The sequence below is a fragment of the Gopherus evgoodei genome, chromosome 6 (genome assembly GCF_007399415.2).
Source record: "Gopherus evgoodei ecotype Sinaloan lineage chromosome 6, rGopEvg1_v1.p, whole genome shotgun sequence".
Classification (NCBI taxonomy): Eukaryota; Metazoa; Chordata; order Testudines; family Testudinidae; genus Gopherus; species Gopherus evgoodei.
In genome coordinates this window covers 37,688,522-37,707,350 of record NC_044327.1, presented here as the reverse complement: position 1 = coordinate 37,707,350, position 18,829 = coordinate 37,688,522, and the positions used below count along the sequence as shown (strand labels likewise).

Here is an 18,829-nt window from a genome sequence, read left to right as displayed (position 1 = left end):
ACACAAGATTTCCTTTTCTGCGGAGGTATCCCCTACTACTGACAATTTTTGAAAAGGCTGCCGTGGAAGAAAATAGGCTGAAAAGGTGCACTGTGTACTATAAATGGTCCTGACCAACAATAAACCGTAGGACTCTTGTGAGATTCGTGGATCGCAATATGGAAATGTGTGTCGTGAAGGTCGAGGGCCAAGAACCAATCCCCTTGGTCCAGTGATAGAATTATTGCTGCAAGTGTCAACATTTTGAATTTTTGGGCCTTCACAAAGGTGTTAGTAGCTCTATATCTGGGATAGGTCTCTAACCCCCAGTCTTTTTTGGAAATACCAAATACCAGGAAATACCTGGAATAAAACACTCTCCCTCTGTGTTGCACTGGAACCAATTCTACAGCACCAAGAAGAGGAGAGAGCATATTTAGTTTTGTAGCAGGTTCTTGTGAGAGGTGTCCCTGAAGAGGGACAGGAAAGGGGTGTTCATAAGCAGAAGAGAAGTAAAATAGATGGAGTACTCTAGGGAGTTGATCTCCAAAACCCACTTATCCATAGTGACTGCTCCCAAGCCTGCCAGGAGTGGTAAAGGTTGAGAAGTAGGTGGTTTTCTTTCCTGGAACCTCTGTCTCTTTCACTTAGGGTCATATGGTATCTGGGGGAGCTCGAGAATTGGGCAGGATGAAATCTCTTCACCAACGGGAAATTACTAAGCTCTCTCTTTTGGGCAACTGTATGGAACCTGAGAGAATGCAAAGTAGCCCTGGAGTCCTTTAATGTATGCAGAGATTCATCCATGCTGTCAGTGAATAATTTAGTATTGTCAAAAGAGAGGTCTTGGACCGTATTTTCGACCTGCTTTGGAAATCCTGAGAGCTGAAGCCAGCAGGCCTGCCTCATAACTACTGCTGTAAAAATTGAACAGGCAGTAGTATCAGCATCATTGACGGAGCCTGCAGAGGCCTGAGCAGCTGGCCTTCAGCAATAATTGGCTGGAATTGCTCTCTATATTTTGTTAGTAGATGCTCAATAAATGAGTTCAGCTTGACATAATTTGTACGATTGCACTTTGCCATTAACAGCTGGTAGTTGGCAATTCTGAATTGCAAAGTACTGACGAATTCGATTTTCTACCCAACGGGTCGAAGTGCTTATGCTCCTTGTGGTAAGTCACAGATTTAGCATGGTGCTGCCTCCCATATTCATTAACTGTGTCAAGCACCAAGGAGTTGGAAAAGGGATAAGAAAATAAAAATGTTGAGTCCTTAGATTGAATATAATTCTTATCTGCTCCCTTGCATGTAGGTAGCAAGGGTGTGCCATATAACCTTTGCAGGGTCCAGTACGGCCTCTAACAGACAAGGTAACGTGGACAGATGAAGCTGTATGAAGGATGTCAAGCAGCTTATTATGGTGTGGCTCTTTAACCTCTCAGGAGGAATCTGCAAAGAATCCACAATTCTATTGATAAGTTCCTGAAACTGCTTGAAGTCATCCACCAGGGAGGGAAGAGGTGGCATAGCTGCCTCATCCAGGGGTGAAGAGATGTCAGCTGGTGGAGAGACCTTTTCATCAGCTCTAGCTTCCTGTTTCTCAAAAGGTTTCTTCCCGCAGTTCTGGTCCGCTAGGGAGGGAGGGTGATGACTATCTTTGTGAGTAGTGGTTCTCAAGGCCTAGAAAATTGCTGATGATAGGATGCCCAAAGGTCCCGGTATAGCCAAAGAAGTCGTGCACATGCCATGGGTGGAGGCACCCATGGGCGTTCATACCAGCAAAATAGTCGTCAGGGCCATTTCTGATAAGTGACACCAATCTCCTCAGACATCTTTGGAAAAAAGCCTCAACAGGAACGGAGGGAGAGCTCTGCAGAGATATTTGGCAGACTGAGGCAAGATCTTCATCAGAATCATCCTCTTCCAAATCACTCTGTAGCTGTGGAGTACTGGAAGATGAAACCATCAGTACTGAGTAAACGTATGGAAGTCCTCACTAACAGGAGTAAATTGGAGCCATGTAATGATCAGTTGGGCATCTCGGACACAGCAAAGACACAGGGAAAGCAAAACTCCTGTGATACCAAGTGTTGTCGGTACCATGCCCATGGCCTGCACTGAAATAATAGTGGCTGAAGGAGTTGACGGTACCATGAATCTCAACTGCTCCAAGGACAATATAGAGCTGAGTGTGCTTCTCCAGTACTGGATGAGAAGAGAAAGAGCTCTTCTTGAAGCCTTGCTCCACTGATAGTATCAGTGACCGCCTGGAGCCCAAGACTCAGCAGCAGTGGTCCCCAAACTTTTCAGGGTCACACATTCCTTTACCTGTCTGAGCCTTGGCTGGAAGTGGGGCCGTGGCTCTGGGGGTGGGTTGGTGGTGGGGTGTGCAGACAGCGGTAAGGAGGCTGGGCTGGCAGTCAGGGCCCCAGGCACAAGGCCAGAAGCTAGGTGGCTCTCCCTCTCCACTCCAACTGGGGGCTGGCCTGGGCTCTAGCCACACTCCCCCCCCCCCCCCCCAGTGGGCACGCCCCACAGTCTGGGGACCTCTGCTCTACAGTCTTCAGGTTTGACAGTATCTGAGGAATCAGCAGCCTTGTGAGTACCAGGTCAGAAAGCAATGGGTGTTTAAGTACAGGAGTCATCCGAGATAACTTCTTAGAGGCAGATTTGCTACATGAAGAATCTCAAGGGACGGTCTTTATGAATATTATGGTAGGAATCTTGGGTCTTAGATGCCCTCAAGGAGCGCAGTTCAGAAACAGTGAAGGCAGCAGACTTATTCACAGACTGGTGTACACAGGGAGACCCCTGGCGAGGGGCAGAGGCTAGGTGCATTTAGATCTTCATCATGAGGTGTCCAAGTTTGATCTCTCTGTTTTTCTGGCTCTAGATTTTAATGCCAGAGAGCACTTTTGGAAAATAGGAGATTCTCTGAGACAACAGATGCACCAGGACTAACGGTCACTCATTGGGATTGCCTCCTGGCACAAAAGGGAACATTCTGAAACCAGGAGATCCCAGCATGCCCTCCCACACACAGGAGGGGAGAATCTATCTAAAGGATACTAAGAATAAAATATATATTTTTTCCCTACTACAGCCAAAATTACTACTAAGTACTAACTGCTAAAATAAACCTAATGGGAAAACACAGACAACTGCTAAAGCTCCATCTGAGACCAAGAAGGCTGAGCAGGAACTGAAGGCGGTTCACCCGCGCAGTGCTATGTAACAGCACAGAGCATGAGACTAAGTAACTTGCATGTGCAGGCTGAACGGAGACTACTACGAGAAATCTCCGATCAAAGGCGCAGGAGCCTCAAGCACACTTAGAATGGAATGCCCATAGGGACGTTACTTGAAGAACCAGTGGGTTACAGAATATATTAATTATACCACATAACTAACTAGGGGATGGACTAGATGACCTTTTGAAGTCCTGTCCAGACCTTTTTATGATTTTTGTATGGGAGAGGACTTTGCATTTAGGGGTCTCAACCCAACACAGGAAATCAGATGTATTAATCTACACATTATGAATGATAAAAGTGGGAATACTGAACATAAGCAGCCTCCCAACCACCAGATATCACTGCCTATCATGATGAACAACATGGTCATTATTTCCTTTTATTCCCTCCTCTACATTTGTCTGTACGTATACATCTGTTGGCTCTTGTTTATACTTAAGAGTATGTCTACACTGCAATTAGACCCCTATGGCTGGACCGTACCAACTCACTCAGGCTAAGGGGCTGTTTAATTGCAGTGTAGACATTGTGGCTCGGGTTTCACCCTGAGCTCTTGCAGGGTCCCAGAGTTCAGGCTATATAGCCTGAGCCCAAATGTCTGTGCCGCAATTAAACAACCTCTCAGCCTGAGCCCAAGACAGCTGGCACAAGTCAGTCATAGGCTTTTAATTGCAGTGTACACACAACCTTACACGATAAACTCTTTGGGGCAAGGGCCATTTTTCTGTTCTGGTTGTACAATGCTATCACAGTGGTGTCCTGGTCCATAACGAGGTTCCTGGGTGCTAGAGTAATTAAAAAAAAATAAAAAAAAATTGTTAAGTATAAGAATCAAAGTATTAAGTGTTTTCACAGGTATGTGTCATATCAGACAGATGAGCCAGTCTACTGGCAATCTGGTTCCTTTTGACCCTTGGGAGATGATAAATGTGATATCCTCCCATATACTTGCTGGCATTCCAACTAAGGATAAGAACAACTATTGTATCTTGATATCTTCCCCCTCTCACCCCTCACATCCACCTTCTGTTCTCCCTCTAAACAGCTCATTGGTAGTAGGATTGGCTATTTCCTTTCTGGAACTGTGATAATAGCCAACCATCTTCTCCCTCTGCTTCCCCATCAAATTCCCATGGTTCTTAAATTTGCATACAATAATGTTTTTTAACCAAATGTTAACTTCACTCACTTAAATACAAATCTGAACCAAGTGTTTGATGGCAAGCATGTCCACAGAGGGATGTTATTTTAATTACCCGTTAATAGTCCATATCAGTTTAGACGTATGCAAGTGGTTTGAGTAGATGCTAAAGGCAAACAATTATATAGGATTTTAGTAGCCATCAAAAACCAGCTACATTACCAGCATGTTTTTGAAACTTAAATTTTTTTTTTTTCAAAATGTGATTAACAAGATATGGACAAAGGAAAAGAGAGGAATGCTATCTACACTTTAAATCTAGATATAATCCATACGAGTCCTTTTTACTAAATTAAGCGCTAGAGTTTGTTTGTTTTTTTAAAAGTCAGTAAATAAAAATGCAAGTACCGAAAGAGAAAATATCGAATCATAAAAAAAATGGTTAGCAACTCACTTCATATGTGAAGCTTTTATAATCTTGCTGGAACAGACTCTGAATTTAGAACTTCTGCAGTGAGATCTTTCTAAATGAAATTTAGAACATTAGCCAGAAACTGACTAAAAATGGCACCAGATTCCTGCTCAAATCGTTTTTCAGATAATGTATTGTTGGAGATAGCTGGTGAGGTACAAAACAGAAAGTAGCTTGACACCTGGATAAAGAAAGATTGGAGCACTCCTGATTCAGTATTGTTTTGACTTGTCAACTGAAGAATGGTTATGAAAATCATTCTATTCTATATAGGTTCCTATACTGCGCTCATTAACACAGAAACTGAACGCCTTCCAGTAGTGCGTTCAGCAACATGACTAATATATGTCATTAATGGAAAATGAACATGGGACATCAACGTGTCATGCTTCTAATTACACATGGTGTAATGCTTATAAGAATCTTTCTTATCATAGCCTCACTTAAACTTAACATTTATAGTGGATTCTACTGCTGTGAACCTATGAGTAATTAGGATGAGAAAGCTTGCCTAATAAGTGTTTTGATATTTTAATAGCAATGAGGCATCTATTTATAAATTTTTCTGTCAAACAACAAAAAATGTATACATAAAATTAAATACTTTAGAAATCTGCCTTAACTTTTAGTAATAAATACAACCTATTTTATTTTTATTTATAAGTTTTCTTTGGTGCTTATCACCATAGTATCAGAACTCCTTGAACATATGAATCAATTTATCCTCAACATCTCTATGAGATCAGAAGTACATCCATTTTACAGATTTAAAACAGAAGCACAGAAATTATATAACCTGCTCAAGCTCAAACAGGAAACATGTGGCTGAGCCCAGATCTCCTGAGTTCCAGTTCAGTACTTTAACCACAAGGCAATTCTTGCTTCTACAATCTTTATGACATACAGGTATGGATATAATAAATTTTCAAGTCAAATTTTGGAATAATCTCCCATTCCTCCCTCCTACCCTCTTCCAGACATTTACATAAAAGTAAGAAATCTAAAAGATCTGGTTACCTAGATTAGGGATTTTGGAATTTATTTTGATTGATTATTACTTTGTTAAAGGATTGGTCACTGATCTTTGCCTCCCTAGTACATATAGGTTGCAACCAGCAAGTAAAATATAAGCTAAGTACCTGTTGAGTACAAAATTAGAAGAAAAGAGCATAAAGAGGCTCCATTCATTTCCTTGGCAAGCATAACCGAGCATAGCTATTTCCCAGGCCAATCTACCTAGCCCAGCACCAGGTACCAGGATATTAACTTTGGAGAGATCCCTGCAACAAAACAAAAATAGTAGTTAATCCTTTATCCAATATGTCTTAATAGAATGTCTATGGGTCTGGCTAAATACTGTGGTTTTCATATATTTAAGCAGAGATAATTCAGTAAGAATTTTCATTTAAATGTTAGGATTTCTCTGTAGACAAATCAGACTTGTTGTGGACAGGTGCCCCGGGGGGAAAAAAAACACTATAACAGAATAAGTTATGGAATCTCAGAGTATTCTTTTCTTTTTTTCTTTCTTTTTTTGCATATTAAAAAAATCTATAGGCAAAAACCTGATTTGTGAAAAACATTCACACCGAATAAAAGGTAAAATAATTCACACTTAGTTGTGGTATAATACAAAATTAAAAGACAGCTATTCTTCAAATAGTTTTCTTAACTTTTTAGACCATCCCTGTAAAACACAACTGTATTTGTTTGTAAAGGTGACATGCAAAATTAAAAAATGGGTTTGTGCCCTGTGTCCCTCCCCCCACTTCTCTGGATGCACAGTGACAACCTACTTAGTTTTTAAATATTAGAAATTCAGGTCTTGTTTACCCTAAAAGAGTGCTTTTCCTTAAGGACTATGGATAACTGCAGATCTAGTAGAAGCAGCGAAGAGTCCTGTGGCACCTGATAGACTAACGGACATATTAGAGCATGAGCTTTCGTGGGTGAATATCCACTTCGTCGGATGCATGTCATGCCCACGAAAGCTCATGCTCCAATACGTCTGTTAGTCTATAAGGTGCCACAGGACTCTTTGCTGTTTTTACAGATCCAGAATAACATGTCTACCTCTCTGATACTTGAGACCTAGTAGAGTTTGACATCAGAAACATAAAACAAATAAAATCATATGAATTGACATGGAAGTATTCAGATGATTAAAAATTGTCTGCTAATACATTTAACTCAAATACTTTTTTTTTTACATTCATCACCCCCTTTGATTATGGATTGGAGAGCTTTTTTTAATTTATTTACATCACTGCAGGGAGTCTACCAATAACAACAGAAAAGCTAAGACTTGATATGCCGGATGTTTCTAGAAAAGAACATGCAGACAAAAATTGAGGAAGGAAGGGGGAGAAAATTTCAGGCCTCTTTTATATGTTATAAAAGCAAAAAATAGTGTGCACTCAATTTCTTCCTCCCCCTTTGCAAGTCACCTTTAAGTCAAGAAGTCAGTACATGGATGTAAGTAAGACTTAAAAACTGCATCCAACTGGCATGCAGGACAACACAACCCCAATTTTCAAGATGTGGAAGTGGGAGAAAATTAAATGCAGTCTTCAGAATATTGAGAACCAGGTGGCCAGAATGGGCACAAAGAGTTGACATTACCATGTTTCCAAAACATAAAGAGGAGTGGGGAAAGTCAGTTAACTTTGGAAAGACTGACTTTCAAGAGACAAATCAGAAGGTAGTGAAGAAAGTGCTGACCAGCTTTAAAGATTGTATGCAGTGTAATTATAGCCATGTCAGTCAGGTAATATCTTTTACTGAACCAACATAAGTTGGTTCAAAAAAAGATATTACATCACCCACTTTAAAAAAAAAGTTACAAACTCGTTCTGTAACACTTGTTCCACTTCAGATGTGTGCGCTCAGTGCACTGTTGGAGAATTTCCCCTCAGAAGTACCCATCTGCTGCTCTGCGCTAATGCATGGTGGTATACAGGGTGGAGCCATCTCAAATCTACTCACTTCCTTTTTATTGGAGAGAATGATATGGAAGGTGACACATGGTAGAATGGACATATGCAACTTATGTCCAAGAACAACAGTTACGAAATAGGTTACTAACTGTTTCTTCTTCAAGTGACTGCACGTATCCATTCTACTTTAGATGACTCACAAGCAGTTTGATCCCACCTCCAGCTTGGAGCCTACCTGAATAAGGACTGGAGGACCACACACCCAAATATGGCATCATCTCTAGATTGCTGAGTCTCAACAATGTCAGGTAAAGGTATACACTGAAGACCAAGTTGCTAGATTTTGAATTTTCTTTGATCAAATCTCTTCCTGGGCATTAACCACAGAGCATCCAGGCTGTCAGGTGGAGGACCACAAGATTGGGTAGGAGGCAGTGACTGTGGTCCTGGGAGACTAGGTCTTGAGCCGATGGTAGAGTCAGCAGATCTTTGACTGAGAGGGACAGCAGAGTGGAAAATCAGCATTGCTGATATCATGCTGGAGCTGTAAAACTTTGACTTTGGCATGAGCCTGCCTCATTTTCAACAATATTCTTGGTATGCGTGGGAGTGGAGCAAATATATACAGGAGCACACTTGCCCAAGGCAACAGGAAAGTGTCTGTGAGGGACTCTGGACTGTGACCTTGTTGAGAACAAAACCAATTACACTTCCTGCTGACTTATGTTGCAAAGAAGTCTACATACGCAGTCCCCCACAGCCACAAAATGGATGTGGCAATGTCCTGATGGACACTCATCATGACTGGTAAATGATCTGCTTAACCCGTCTACCAGACCATTCTTCACACTTGGAATGTGAGAGGATCTGAGGTTGATTAAAATTGGTGATGCGCAAGTCCCACAGCCTGAATGACTCTTGGCATAGCAGAGTCAACTAGGTCCTCCTTGTCTGTAAGTACATGTAGACTTCTCTTGATATGAGGAAGGAAGACTTGACAAAGTAGTTGAATGGACGTCAATTCTCCGATGTTTATTTGCAGAGTTAAATCCTGTGTAGATCATAAAACTTCTGTCTGCAGAGAGCCCAAGTCAGACCTCCTACCTGAAAGCAGAAGCATTTGTAACTAGGGTTAAAGCTGGTTAAAGAAACAAATGGCACCTCAGACAAACACTTGAGGGGTCTGTTCCCCAGCCCAGCATTGCTAGAATTTGAGTGGGCATTTGCACTACCACTTCTAGAGGGTGATGATTTGGCAAGTAAACTGATGCCAGCCATCCTTGCCATTTCCTGAGATGGAGCTTGGCATGCTGGACTACATAAATGCATGAGGCCGTACGCCCCAGAAGCTTGAGGCAATTTCATACTGTCATGGTGGGATGACTCTTCAGGTCTAAAAGGATGCCCAACACCATCTGGAACTGTAATTGAGGGACAAATGTCTTGGCTTCTGCAGAGTCCAAGACTACTTCTATGAACTTTATTTTTTGCACTGGAGACAGGACTGACTTCTCTGTGCTGATAAGCAACTCTAGTGTATCAAAGATAGACTGGATAACAGTCATGCTTGACAGCAGCAGAGTCTTGGACTGGCCTCTCACCAACCAGTTGTCCAGGTAGAGAAAAAAACTTGAAATCTTGATTTTCTGCAGAATGCCACCACCACTGCCACACAGTTTGTGAACACACCTAGGGAGCTGAACAGGCCAAAGGATAGGCATGCAAATTGATAATGGCATTGGTTGACCACAAATCTCAGGAATTTCCTGGGGCTCTGATGTACTGCCACATGAAGACATGAGTCTTTCAAATTGACGGCAGCATACCCATCTCCAGGGAAGAGATAATGGAAGACAACATGACAATGTAAAACTTTATCTTTTTCCAGAGAGGCCTGCTGAGCTATCGCAGGTCTAGTATGTATCTGAGGTATCTTTTTGCTTCTGGGATCAGGAAATAGCAGGAATAAACTCCCTTTTCTATGAGAAACTGCGGAACCTCCTCTATGGCTGCCAAATGGAGGAGAGATTGCACCTCTCAAAGCAGAACTTCTTCATGAGAATGGTCCCTGAAGAGAGACTGGGAAGGGGCTTGGATAGAGTGACCAGATAGCAAGTGTGAAAAGCCAGAATGGGGGGGGTGGGGTGGTATATAGGTGCCTAGCTAAGACAAAGCCCCAAATATCAGGACATCTGGTCATCCTGTGCTTGGAAAAGGGGGGACAGAAATTAACTGAGGGGCGTATTTCAATTCCACTGTACTTAAGACCCACTGGTCTGCAATGATTTGAGACCAAGCACTTGGGCAGGTAGATAGCAGGCTGGTAAACAGAGGGGTAGGACCGGCTGGCATGATGTAAGGTGCTATGCTGTCCTTGGCATAAACATCAAAATATTTGCTCAGAACTCCTAGTCTGTCTGGATGAACTAGAAGCTGTTGCAGAAGAAGGGGGAAAGTCTCCATTAACCTCTGTTCTTTTTCCTTGTTGGGTCATGTTAGTGAGGAGTGAAAGCAACTAGTGATGTGGCTCCTGAGGACAAAACTGCTTTTAAATGCCCAAATATCAGGCTATGCAGCCTGTCAGTCTGCTCAGAGAACAGCGACAACCCTTCAAAAGGAAGGTCTTGTATAGTTTGTTGGATCTCGAGGGAAACCTGGCGACTGGAGACATGAACATCTGTGAATCATAATGGCTGATGTTGTGACCTTAGCAGCAGAGTTGACAGCGTCCATCCCCACCCGAACTGAAGTCCTAGCCACTAATTTACCCTCTTCAACAAGGCAAGAAATTCCTGTCTCGCATTCTCTGGCCATCTGTCTCTTTTTAATATACCATACCCCAGAAGTTGAAGTTACAGCACCCTAATAATCCCTGCAGTTAGCAATCCTGAAATGCAGCAAAGAATTGAATAAAGCTTTCTGCAACAGGTCAAGTTTTGTAGCAGCCCTTGATTGCAAGGTAGACAGTTGTTACCCTTGGTGCTTTCTCATTGGCAGCTGAGACCACAAGCAACCCCTGAGAGAGGTGGGGGTGTAGAGGTGCTCAAACCTTGGAGAGGGCTTGACAAAGGTCTGGCTGGGATCATTTAGTTGGGATTGGTCCTGCTTTGAGGACTAGATGACCTCCTGAGGTCTCTTTCAACCCTAGTCTTCTATTATTCTATGAGGGTACATGATATCTTCATGTGTGTGTGTGAATACATATATGAGAGAGACCTATCTCATTGAACTGGAAGGGACTCTGAAAGATCATTAAGTCTAGCCCCCTGCCTTCACTAGCAGGACCAAGTACTGATTTTGCCCCAGATCCCTAAATGGCCCCCTCAAGGATTGAACTCACAAACCTGGGTTTAGCAGGCCAATGCTCAAACCACTGAGCTATCCCTCCCCCCACTCTGATGTAGGGGAAGGAAAGATAGAGTCTGCCACACAACTTTGGTGGGCTCCAAGATAGCTACATTAATCAGCATGCCACCCAAGGAGGCCTAGCAGTTGCTAAAATGTAAATCAGATTGTGGGATGACATGCAATCCTCTTTCACTTGGATATCCAAGGCAGAAACCACCCTTTTTAAGAGGTCCTGGTGGGCCCTATAATCATCCGAAACCACTGCCTCATCAGGTAATGAAGAGGCCAAAGCCACAATTGGCTGAGGTGGCGCCTCCTCGGGCCTTTCAAAAGGAGAGTCACCTGAGCAATGTCTTCCTCCATGGTACTGAGCATGATACTGGGCATGGACTCCTGGTTCTGAACACCTACTTGATGTCACAGAAGGGGGCGGGCATGGAGAATACTCAGACATTAGTGAGAATCCCAAAGCGTTCCAGGATGGCCACTGGTAAAGCCCAGGAACTCAATTACTTTTGGCCCATGGATCCCTATAGGTTGGCCTGGAAGGGCTCTACTGTGGATACAAGAAGTGGTAAGCCCTCAGAGGGAAATGGCAAGGTACATGACATGACTGTGAGACGTATGAGCAGACCTTTTAGTCTGAAGAGAAATCAGCCTCTTCTGACCAACAAAGGGTGGGGGGCTGATCCTGTCAGTGCCTGTTATCAGCGTTGGGAGCCTACGGACGACTGTACTGGAGAAATCATCGCTGGCTTTCCTCTTCACAGCACTGTATGATCAGACATTAAGATATCAGGAGGTCTCCACATTATTGAACACAGTATTGTAGTAGCTGGCAAAGTGTGACGTGCAGTTGTCGGTACCATCTGAAAGGACATCTGTACCATGAGCAACACTGATACCTAGAGGCTGAACAAGTCCCTTGTCACAGCAAATGCCTTCTGAGTTGATGGCACAGGGATAGCCTCTAGTGGGTGGGCTGAAGCAGACCGCACCAATTAGCTCAATGATGCCATTCAGGGGACGGTCTCAATAATGCCTGTGCAGAAGTCAATGGTCTCAGCTTCAAGTTGATGATTTCCATTGTCTGCATGCCTGCCAGCCTTCAGTACAGGGGATCTCCCTTTCACTGATGTTGAGTCCTTGGAGGCCAACTTGCAATGTTTCTTTCTCAGCTCTGAGGAAGACAATCAATGCTAGGACTCAGCCAATAGAGGTGGAGCACTCCTCACTGAAGCCAAATGCTTTGGCATCCATTCGAAGCAAGAACTCTGAGATGGTGGGAGCAGAACTGACTATCAGGAGAAATTCAAGTCTGGCCTCTCTGTGTTTCTTGGTTCTAGTTTAAAGTCCCTGTAAATTTGAAACCAATCCCCGACATGCAATTCCCCATCATACTTCAGGCAACTTGGGGAAGGTGTCTCTCACTAGCACTGGTTTCATGCAGGAGTGGCAGGGCTCGTATCCTGGTGACTGAGGCATGCCCTGGCAATGGTGACAGTACTTGGAACAGGAACTGAAGTGTTTAAAAAGACAAACATTAAAAAGAAAATTTAACTAATCACTAAGTAACACTATAAACTATTAACCTATCAGTATTAGTAACAAGGACTGGGACTAAGGCAGAGATGATGTACTCTATCCAAGAACTAGAGTGGTGGTAATAGAGATTTTGAGGAAATTCTTTGCACCTAAGTGAATGAACTCTAGCCAATGACTGGACTGATGTTAGCTAACTTTTAAGGGTTAAACATTTATTCAGTCCTTGGATCGTGATAAATTGATCTCTACGTGCCATTTTAAAGATGGAGAGAGATGTCATAAAATGAGAGAGAGGATAACATAAGAAAGCACAAATCTACTGTGTGGACAATACACAGGATAAAGTGAACTATCTCAGTGCATTTGTTTTCAACCTCCATCATATTTTTGCATAAGAATTATTGTGAGTTACAACTTACTGAGACACAGAAACATGTCTTTGTATTATTATTTATCATCACTAGTAGCTATGTGATGGAAGCTATGATCAGAGGTCTGGACCAACGAAGCTGAGATTTTTCAAGGTTCTAGAATTACGAATGTACATAGGCAAATATAAATAAAAAAGTGTATTACATGTCGAGGAAGACTTTATTTTGTGCAACATTTATGTTTTCAAGATGTGTTGGCTATTTTATAGACAATGAGCCAGATTCTATGCTGATCCTTTCAGAGGAAGCACAGAACACAAGATACAACTCAAGAGGACTAGGGAGGCAGAGGTGCTATTATTACATCCTTTCATCTCCTGGATTTTGAGCTGCTCAGGATAATGGAGTGACTCCCAGAATAAGAGTATATGAGGTTGCTCTAATTTACAGTTGCCAATGGAGTTGTTCTGCATCCCAGAATTACAGGTATAGTGTATCATCAATCCCTCTCCTGCTCTCTGCATCACCACTCTGCCACACAGCATGATCCTGCACTGAAGGAATTATGTATGGACCACAGTGAGGGCTGGAATCTGGCCCAATATGAGACTAGAAAGCAAATGATGATGATGATATGATACCTGAGTTCATGGAGCTATAAACGAGCTGTCAATGTGGCTTGGGCATTTCTTAAAGAGAGAAAATATGAAACTGGCTATGTCAGATCCTCCTGTTCATTGTCTAGACAACTGTGCTACCTTATAGAACTCCCACCCATTTTATTCTCAACAATGAAGTGCATGAACCAATACAAATGATTCTAACTAGGTAATGCATGTATAATTCTAGCAAAATAAATTTTAAAAGAAACTAAACGGTGACTCATTGTATCCTGACAGTTCTCATACTTGCAACCGTTGAACTTTGTGTATATATTCCCCGACATTTGACATCTAGGTGAATCTGTTGAAAACACCAATCTCAATAGCATTCCTTAAATAACGAGGAGTCTTTGTGGCACCTTGGAAACTAAATTTATTTGGGCATAAACTGTCACAAGGACTCCTCGTTGTTTTTGCTGATACAGACTAGCACAGCTACCACTCTAAAACCATTTCCTAAATGTAATTTTCTAGGTGAGAGGTCACATTCATACCAGAGAGTTTCATCCTCAAAGTCCACTTAGAGCAGGCCACCATAAAAGAGAATTCCAGGAGGACACATGGCCATACTTAAAAGTTTAAGAGTTATTAACTCTGTATATAGTTAGATAACAGTCCCATTTTCTAAGTCTAGCCAGAAGTTTTACCCATAGGTGTGATCACAAGATCCTGTGGCTGTTTTTCCTACTAGAATTAAAGAAAAAAAATTTAATTTTCAACTTCCAACATCTCTAAGATTCCCATTTCCCAACCTTCTATAACCAACTCTGATGGGAGAAGGGGAAACACCATCTGCCCCATATTAAACAGCAAGAGTACCTTAAACACTGCACTCTGCTCAGATGGAGCACCTTGCATTCCTTTCCGTATCTTAACAGCTTGATTCCTCCTGTGAAGGGAAGCAGCTGCTCCCCACCAACATCCAAAAAGAGGAACCAGGTTAGTAATATCCTTTTTTGCCATACAAGTTTCTTTTTCTACAGAGCAGGCAAGGATGTTGGGAAGAAAACACTGCTAGTAAACTCCAAAAATAGATGAACGTACAAAATGGGTACTACTCTGTACTGCATCTGTTGCCCCAAAGAGACATGATATTCTGAAGCCAGAGGGCTTCCAGATTCTAGCAAATAAACCAACCTGGATATGAGCACGGACATGATATACTAAAGAGAGAAATAAATGTATTATGTAAGCACCACTCACATTTCCATCATTGAGTAGTCTTTTAAATTACTGTAGTATGCACTAAAGAAATCCCATGTATAGTATTAAAACATAGAAAAGATGTTTGTGCTTTTATTTCACAGAAACTCAGCTGAAGTGTAACTCAGATATGACTGAGTGGCCTAAACTGAACCAATGGTTAGATTATTTTTAGTGACAGCTAAAGGGACTAAAACCAATGCCAGACATCCAACTAGTATTTTAGAACAAATATCTTGGTAATATAGCTACTAGGATGGAAGTGATATCAAATATTTTGTCTGGTAAGTGACAAGAAATAACCCTTAAAACCAGCATGTATCACTGTCAACTGAAGCCAATCTATGCCAGGATATTGCTTCCTACATGTAAGTGTAAAGTTTGACTCGAGTTTGTTGATTACAAATCAAAGGTTTTGACTTTTACCACTTCAGGCATACAGTGTTAAGACCTTGAAACACAGCTAGCTTTTCCATGGCCAGATTAAAATTTTTCAAAAATTTTAACCTGAGTTCTGAGGGTTAATTTTTAACGTTAAGACCATTACTCTTAAAATCAGTTGAACACGATCCCTCCTTTAGCTCTGCATTGGAGACACATTTGTACAGAAACTTCAGTTAACTTGCAGTGGCTGATCCCATTTCTTTATTTATTTGTGAATTTATTTAGTGCATCTGTTCACACTCAACCTGAATCACTTGCAGTTCAAACACAACATGATTAATCCAATTCACAGAGCACTTCTGCCTTAGGAAAGGCCAAACAAAATTAAGATACTTGGAGAAAATTGAAGCTTATTGTTTCACATACTGTGCTAAAAGTATAAATTGGATGGAATTTTGATGAGTGCTAAGGGCATTCAGCACTTTGGAGAGTCTGATCCAACATGTCTTGTTGGAAAAAGTTATCAAGGAATGACAGCTTTTTCTAACTCTCAGCTCAAGATAGGCTTTAGTCTGAAAAGTCTACATATCTATTTCTAAACACGGTGAACAACAGATAATATACTTGCACCATAAACATTTTACAAATATTTATATCCAGCTAGTCTCGTAAGAAATGGGGGAAAAATTTAGACTTGAAAAATTTACTCAGAACTGCTTTTACACACATACCATTTTTAAATCATTAGGAACAATTTTGCTATCTGGCTCAATGCCAATAAAAGATGTCTTCCACCTTTCTTTAACTTCACTGTCCTCTAAATATGCCCTCAGGCAAAAAGCCTGGACAGATAGGCACTGCTATTCTGCATTATCTACAGTCTGAGTGGTCTCCAGGTGCAGCTTTTTGTAGAGCCACATTACAGTAATCCTGTGAGACAAAGCTATAACAACTATGGCAAGGTCCACATCTAAAAAGAAGTCATGATTTGCTAGCCAAACATGGGTGGGAAAGCAAGATACTAACTTGCTCCCATAACCTGAAGAGGCAGAGCAAAGAGCCACATAAAGGAAAAAATTAGGATTCTGAATTCTAAAGCAAAATATTTCTCCTACCTCAGTTTTTGGGCTCAAGTCCACATCTTTACTGTATTTCTAAACTATGGTCGGCCACAGTTATTTTATACTACTAAGCAGTTTATTCTGAATATGGTTTCTTCACAGTTACATATTTTCCTCTCTATCAAAGCCATTTGACATAAAAACATTAGTCATGGCTCCACAGTTCAGGTTTGGGTGAGTTCTGCATTTGAAACAGAGATTTAAGTTGCAGTATGAATGAAGAACACAATCAATGTATCTTCCCCAAAATTAAAGCTCTTTTTCAAAGTACAGAATGAATAAAAAGTTTTAAAATATTTTTTAAGCAAATGTTTTTCATTATTTACCAAATTTAACATACATGGATTCGTAAGTAACTGCTTTCATCTGTGGGTTACAAGTCAAAAAAAGATTTAAATTTTCTTTTACATCATTTTTCCTGGTAGGCACAGTGCACTTCAGATATCTGAAGTGAAAAGCTTAATATTCTCCACCTTTCATCCAATTTGGCTTTCATATAGAAAACTGAATTTGCAGTGGCAAGTCTGAAGCAGTTACAGGAACTGCAAGTGGTTTTGGGAGTCACACAAGCATAGCCTGTATACAAAGCAAAACTAAAAGAGGGATTCCATGAAGCCAAATATAAAAAACTAGTTAGTCTTTAAGACAAAGATTTGTCTTACACAGAGGCTCACATTTCACAAGAAAAAGCCACTGACAATATTGATGCTTGAACTGCACTAACATACTTATGAAATTTAGAACCATATAATAATGCATAAACAACTGCAACAAAGGGCGACTTTCTATTTTTATCATTTTTATGAGGGAATTTCTAAACAGAAGATAACTTTACTTAAATGTATAAAAACTAAACTTACTGTACCTTTTCTATAAGAGAAGACATTCCTGAATGCCTTGTATCTAACAAGGGAAGAGTATTCAAGTTATATTTTTGAAAGTGCTGTACAAATCTTATCCTCCAATGAAATCTTAGTGGGCTAAGTTAGTGGTTCTCAAACTTTCCAGACTACTGTACCCCTTTCAAGAGTCTGATCTGTCTTGTGTATCCCAAATTTCACCTCACTTAAAAACTTTCTTACAAAATCAGACATAAAACTACTAAAAAGTGTCCCAGCACGTTACTACCGAAACATTTCTTACTTTCTCATTTTTACCATATAATTATAAAATAAAGCAATTGGAATATAAATATTGTACCTAAATTTCAGTGAGATACTTGAGCCTGTTTTTCATGTCTGAAGCCTGAGCCACAGGCAGCAGGGCTGCAGCATGTAACTTAGCTTCCCGGGGCCCCCTGTGACATGGGGCCCCAGGCAACTTCCCTGCTTGCCAAACCCTAATGCTGGCCCTGCACTTGCAATACCTTTAAATCCATCCCGTCATTCCCCTAGGTACTGCAACCCCCATGTTGAGAAACACTAATCTAGATGAGTTGAATATGTGTACTCCTGGTTGAGAACCACTGGGCTAAGTATTGCAGTAACATTTCAGCTCAAGACAAGTTAAACGAAAAAAAATTGCTGATCTCTGTAGCTTGGATGTTTGACCGCATCAAAAACACTTTGCTGTAACGGTCAGCAGTATCTACTGCAGAAAACCAAATGACAGGTAGCAAGGAATATTTATACATAGAGAGGAAAAACAGTGGCCACCACTGACACTTAAATAAATATCATTTCACTTTTAAACTTATGACAATTGCACTGATTTAATAAGTAACTAAATCATTTATATTTATATTCTTAGGAAATGGATTTAATTAATGAGTAGTTTTTTTGTTGTTTCTCATTTTTACTACCATACTACTTTTTGTAAATAAATTTGCTCTTTTTAGATTATTGCCATATCAGCATTCATCCTACCTTCAGACACACAGACATGCCTCATTTTTTGTCAAATCATTTATCAAGATACACACACAAACACATGAGAATTTTACAAGATGCATTGTATCTTGTGTCTGAAATCAATATTAGGTCTGAACACTTGTAAACAGGATTGCAAATGTAATAAAGCTATAATAGGGGTGATAGGAACCTTATACTCCTTTCCTCTCTCACCAAGAATAACCACATTTTACTTCCCCTACCCTTCAAGGGATCATATACTATGGTCTTCTCTTGAGCTGAGGCAAGCTGGACATGGATCCTACCACAGCACTCACAGCAGCTGCCAAACTGGAACTTTGATTCCTTGTATTGTGCTGCTATAGAATCACTAAGCTTAACCATATTACAACTTTTTGAACTCACATAATAAAAATATATTTAGACCTATCAATATTGGCCCAAAGAGAGAGAATACTTAATTCTGCTTTTATTATTTCTAGGTTTAACGTTTTGTATTCTACTGTACTTCCCTACCATACAAGCACTTTTTGTTTATGCAATTAACCCAACATTATTTGC

The 18,829-nt window shown here is 40.9% G+C and overlaps 1 protein-coding gene across 7 annotated transcripts in view; it reads right to left on the bottom strand.

Annotated features, from left to right (window-relative positions):
* Positions 1-18,829, bottom strand: part of LOC115654102 (carnosine N-methyltransferase-like) — a 47,799-nt gene that overhangs the window by 6,340 nt on the left and 22,630 nt on the right. For 3 of the 7 annotated variants that reach the window (XR_004001093.1, XM_030568072.1, XM_030568074.1), the window contains one exon: positions 5,988-6,128. The exons of 1 other annotated variant lie outside the window; for it this stretch is intronic. Coding sequence is in view for 5 of the 6 variants with exons in the window: in XM_030568072.1 (XP_030423932.1) it covers positions 5,988-6,128 (141 nt within the window). In the remaining variant the exon portion in view is untranslated. 3 more of the 7 variants (XM_030568071.1, XM_030568073.1, XM_030568075.1) reach the window with 3 other exon arrangements.